Here is a 4,162-nt window from a genome sequence, read left to right as displayed (position 1 = left end):
CTTCTCATAGAATCTATTGAAACGAAAGAAACGAGACCTTGTTGATTGAGACGGAGCAGGTGAACCAGAAGGTGTAGATGCATAAAGGAAAAGTGCACCATGAGCGTCTGCACGTGGGCGCTCAACCCACTCCCCGCCCGAAGCAGGACACCAAACACGGTGTGGAGGCAAGTTTTTGTCCTTGCAGGTCTTTGGGGGAATTGCTGCTTTAGCAAAAATAGGTCACGGCCCTGCCTTGCCCGCCGCTCCGCAGTCACCTGCTCGGGGTCACAAGAGCCAGAGGACGAGTGTCCGAGGACACGAGGTGTCTCACTCCCGGTCGCTCTCCTCCGAGGACGAGGAAAGCTGCAGGTCATCGTGGAGGATGCTCCGGGAGACAGGCACACAGCCTCCCTCAGACTGGTGTGTGACGGGCGGGCCCTGGCCAGCGGGGACTGGCCTCTCGGGAGGTGGCAGACAGGGAGCTGCTATGAACCTGGAGCTCCAGCCGCCTTTGTCCAGGCGGCTGAAGACCATTCGCAGGGGCTGGCCGGGTGCCTGCGGACAGGGCGGGCACGGGGGCAAGGTGCACGCCTGGAGAGTGTCCAGGTGAGGTTGGGGGCGTGCAGGCTGGAGGCCCCTGCTGTGCACCGAGGCAGGTGTCTTCTTGGCCAGCTGGGCTGCCCCCGTGGGACCACATGCACTTCTCCTTGCTGGACGACACAGACTCTGGCGCAGCCCCACATGGGTGCTCCCTGTGCTCTTGTGGGGTGGCTGGAAGGGGCTGTAACATGGTTTCTTTCGGGGGTTCTGGCAAGGGTCGTCGGGGAGCGGGGCCCATCTCTTGCCTGGTGTCTGGATGTGGGGCTGGGGACTCGGAGCCAAACGGGTTGGAGGAGGATCAGGGCTCACCTCAGGACGCTTGGCTGGTGCCTGGGCGTGGCCAATGCCATGCGCCTTGGAGACAGCCCTGGAAGCTTCCAGGGAGGCACATCGGGGCCGGTGTTGTCTCAGCTGGACACCGAGGCCTGGATCCCGGGCAGAGCGTTGGTGTGCCGGGGCAGGCGGGGCAGGCGGGGCTGGGGTCCCCACTTGCTGGGCATCCTGTCGGCCAGCAGGCGGGAAGGTGCTCGCCGCAGGTCTCCCGAGAGGAGCAGCCGACGGGGACAGCTGTGTCGTGTCAGGCGTCCCGCTAGGAGGCTCCGCCGGGACGTACGGCGCCAGCACGGACACCCTCTTGGTGGTGTACACGGGCATCGGCCTGTGCGGATGCTGTGGGAACACACAACACACAGACAACGGCCATCAGTCCTTCCTGCCCACCAAGGACACATGCACGACAAGCACAGCAAAGAAACAGAAACGCAAACAACCGGGAGAGACGGGAAAGGAGTGTACTGACAGAGGACAAGGGCCTCCAGCTCAGCGTCGATTGGGAAGAAACACTGGGCACTAGCCCCTTGATGCTTTGATTCCACGGGAGCGACGGACCACAAAGGTTGTGCATCGTGCCTGCCTCCCGAAGTGGACAAGCACGTCCATTCAGGCTTCCAGGGAAAGGACAGGCGTCCTGCAGGTGGAGGTTCGCGGCGGGGGGCGGGGGGCGGGGGGCGGGGGGGCTACTGAGTTTGGATGGCCAATGGGGCGGGTGTATGTGTCACCAGGGAAAGATGCCTGTGCCTCCCAAGAGGCCTAGGTGTGGGCACAGCGTCCCGAAATTATGTTGGCACGCCCACCCGGCACCCGGTTAGCACACATGCAAGGAATCCTGCCGGATCATGGACACCCAGCAAACGTGGCTGGAAAGGACCCGCACGGAAATCCCAATGTGGAGAATCGGGGTGGACCCCCTTCCTCAGCCAGGAGGGCCGGGAAGCCCGTCACATCCCCGTCCCCAGGAGAGAACGAGAGCAGGGACGGGGGACACTCACCCTCACATAGTCACAGCATTCTGTGGAGTCCCTCCAGGCTCGCTGCTGCCTTCCAGGGCCTATCCTGGGGAATCTCTGCAGCAGCGCCTTCCTCTGCTGGGCTTCTCGCCTGCACGACCAAGAACGGGAAGGTGAAGGAGCGGCATTTCGTGTCTTCACCTGGGGAGCGAGCGATGGGGCTTGGGCAAGATCTCCTTTCTTCATCTGCCCTCCTGGCTCCCACTCCAGCGAGCCGTCCAGGTTGGCCCAAGACGTCCTTGCGTTGAGAGCCGTGTGCGCCACTGCCTGTCACCTGCCGCCTCCCCCTGTCTCCCTACCGCAGGACACACAGCCTCGGGGACTCCCCCAGAGCAGCTCAATAGGCTCGTGACGTCCCCTGGGGGGCGGGGAGCTCCTTTCTCTGCCTCCCCCACCCCTGTGTGTGTCTGAAGACGACACAGCACCCAGTGTCCGGGTACAGAGACACAGCGACCTGAGCTGCCAGGCCACGGGCAGGCCGGAGCCGGCCGCATCCTCACCTTTGTCCCTCGTCCATGTCCCTCGCAGCCTGGTTGAGGGGCCCGGGCTTGTGCCGGTCCTGCTGCTGGCGTGGTTCCACATTCTCCTTCGGCTTCCTGGGGACAAAGGCCTGGGGGGCGAGGCACCCGTCCCAGCGCTTCATGGGGCACCTGGTGCTGGATGCGTTGTGCCCAAAGGCTCCGCAGTCCTTACACTTGAGCTGCGGACCAAGGAGGAGGGGCTCAGTGAATCAGCACCAATGACAGTCCAACTGCAAAGGTCATGACAAGGACACACTCGGGGAGCAGAGGACTGGTGTGGGTGGGCCAGGGCACATCGTGGACGGCTCGGGAGGTGCCAGGAGATGGAAGTTCCTAGGATTCTACCCGAGCCTCTGTGAGGGACGGACCGGGAGTTGGGATTGCAGGTCTCGGGCCGCGTAGAATGAGCCCCACGCCACGATGGGACAGACACCAGGCTGGACGTGACCCTACGGCCGAGGGAGCTTATCCCAATGGGCAGGCTGCTGAGATGCCAAGGCAGGCCACCGTGGGCTAGGAAAGGACGACCGACTTCCAGACACAGAGTCTTCATTCCCTCGTCGTGTGCGATCCCCGGCTTCAGAGGCATGGCTCCCCCACCCCCACCCGACCCAGCCCCTCCAACCCGCCCACTGGTTCGCCACGCCTCCAGGGCTCCACTTACCCGAGGATCCTCGTCCTCTAGCCTGGGAACCCTGGGCGCCATGGGTGCTCTCCGTTGCCTCTTCCCGTTTGGGGCTTTCAAGGGTCTGGAAGGTGCGTGCTGGGTGTGACCACCCGCCATCTGCCCCCTCTCCTTGGAGGGTCAAGTCAGCCTTGCTCGAAGATGGGTTTCTGGACTTCCTGAGGCAATGGGAAAAGGAGAGTCATTCCCACAGACACAACGACTCCTTCATGAACCTTTCTCCCCCAGCGGGCATGAGGAGGGGGCGTCACGCCCACCAGGTCAAACACGGTCCTCACCTGGGAGGTGGGACCTCTCCCTCCTGCATGTTCTACGCGCTCTCCCGTGGACCCACCCGCAGGACGGCACCCTCAGGCAAGGCCGTGGAGGTGGTCTTGCGTGACTCACCGGAGAGACTTTCGGGAAGTCTCTCCCAGCGCCCTCCGGAAGGAAAACCACACACAAAGTCCCGACCCCCATGGACACCGCAATCCACGCTACGGCGATACTCCCTGTGGCACCCAGGGTTGCATGTGCAAAGAGAAGGATGCTTGCCTCTCCAGAATGTACCTCTCCTACTTGACCCCCAGAGAAACCACCCTCAGAGACAAAGTCAAGGAAAACGTTTCGTTTCTGCTCGACTCGACTGGAAGCTTCCCCACGCAGGACCTGAATGAACCCTTTTCTTTCACGTGGCCCTTACGGGGCCCCCACGCTGAACTCACGTGTCAGCCGTGGCAAATGAGCATTTGCCGTGAAATTCGGGTGAACAAGAAAATTCCTTAGGCTCTGAGGCCCCACGGCGACATGGAGCAGGATGCTGTCACTGCTCCCGCACGCCCTCACACCAGTCAGACTCTGGGGTTCGGTTCCTCTGGAAGCAGAACCTCATGTGCTCGGGAACACCGAGAGCCACGCCTTTCCTCAGTCTCTGTTCTCACAATAGTCTTCAACACTAAAGCGTCCTTCACCTGGTGAGTCGAGGCGCATCACCACCTCCATTTCCTCCCTGGCCCACTTCTGTGCCAGCTCGTGGGAGCCCCAGATCG

The 4,162-nt window shown here is 62.4% G+C and overlaps 1 protein-coding gene across 1 annotated transcript; it reads right to left on the bottom strand.

Moving 5' to 3' along the window:
* Window positions 1-309: 309 nt before the first annotated feature.
* Window positions 310-3,233, bottom strand: LOC124521257 (putative protein FAM90A23P). Its single transcript, XM_047092349.1, has 4 exons — window positions 3,114-3,233; window positions 2,429-2,628; window positions 1,911-2,019; window positions 310-1,251 (listed from the first exon to the last, which is right to left on the bottom strand). The coding sequence occupies exons 1-4, from the start codon at window positions 3,231-3,233 to the stop codon at window positions 310-312; spliced, it is 1,371 nt and encodes a 456-aa protein (XP_046948305.1).
* Window positions 3,234-4,162: the final 929 nt, after the last annotated feature.

This window comes from Lynx rufus, unplaced genomic scaffold (assembly GCF_022079265.1).
Source record: "Lynx rufus isolate CCGP_SWC_20201006 ecotype Redwood Valley unplaced genomic scaffold, mLynRuf1.p SCAF_3, whole genome shotgun sequence".
Lineage (NCBI taxonomy): Eukaryota > Metazoa > Chordata > Mammalia > Carnivora > Felidae > Lynx > Lynx rufus.
This window is presented reverse-complemented; position numbering and strand designations above follow the sequence as displayed.

Bases quoted from the DNA above. Each gene is read 5' to 3' on its own strand.
- LOC124521257 (XM_047092349.1), bottom strand. From the start codon at position 3,233: ATGGCGGGTGGTCACACCCAGCACGCACCTTCCAGACCCTTGAAAGCC. The intron at 2,020-2,428 runs GTGAGGATGCGG...TTGGTCGTGCAG, and splicing joins GACATGGACGAGGGACAAAG to GCGAGAAGCCCAGCAGAGGA. The intron at 1,252-1,910 runs GTGAGTGTCCCC...GTGTTCCCACAG, and splicing joins AATGCTGTGACTATGTGAGG to CATCCGCACAGGCCGATGCC.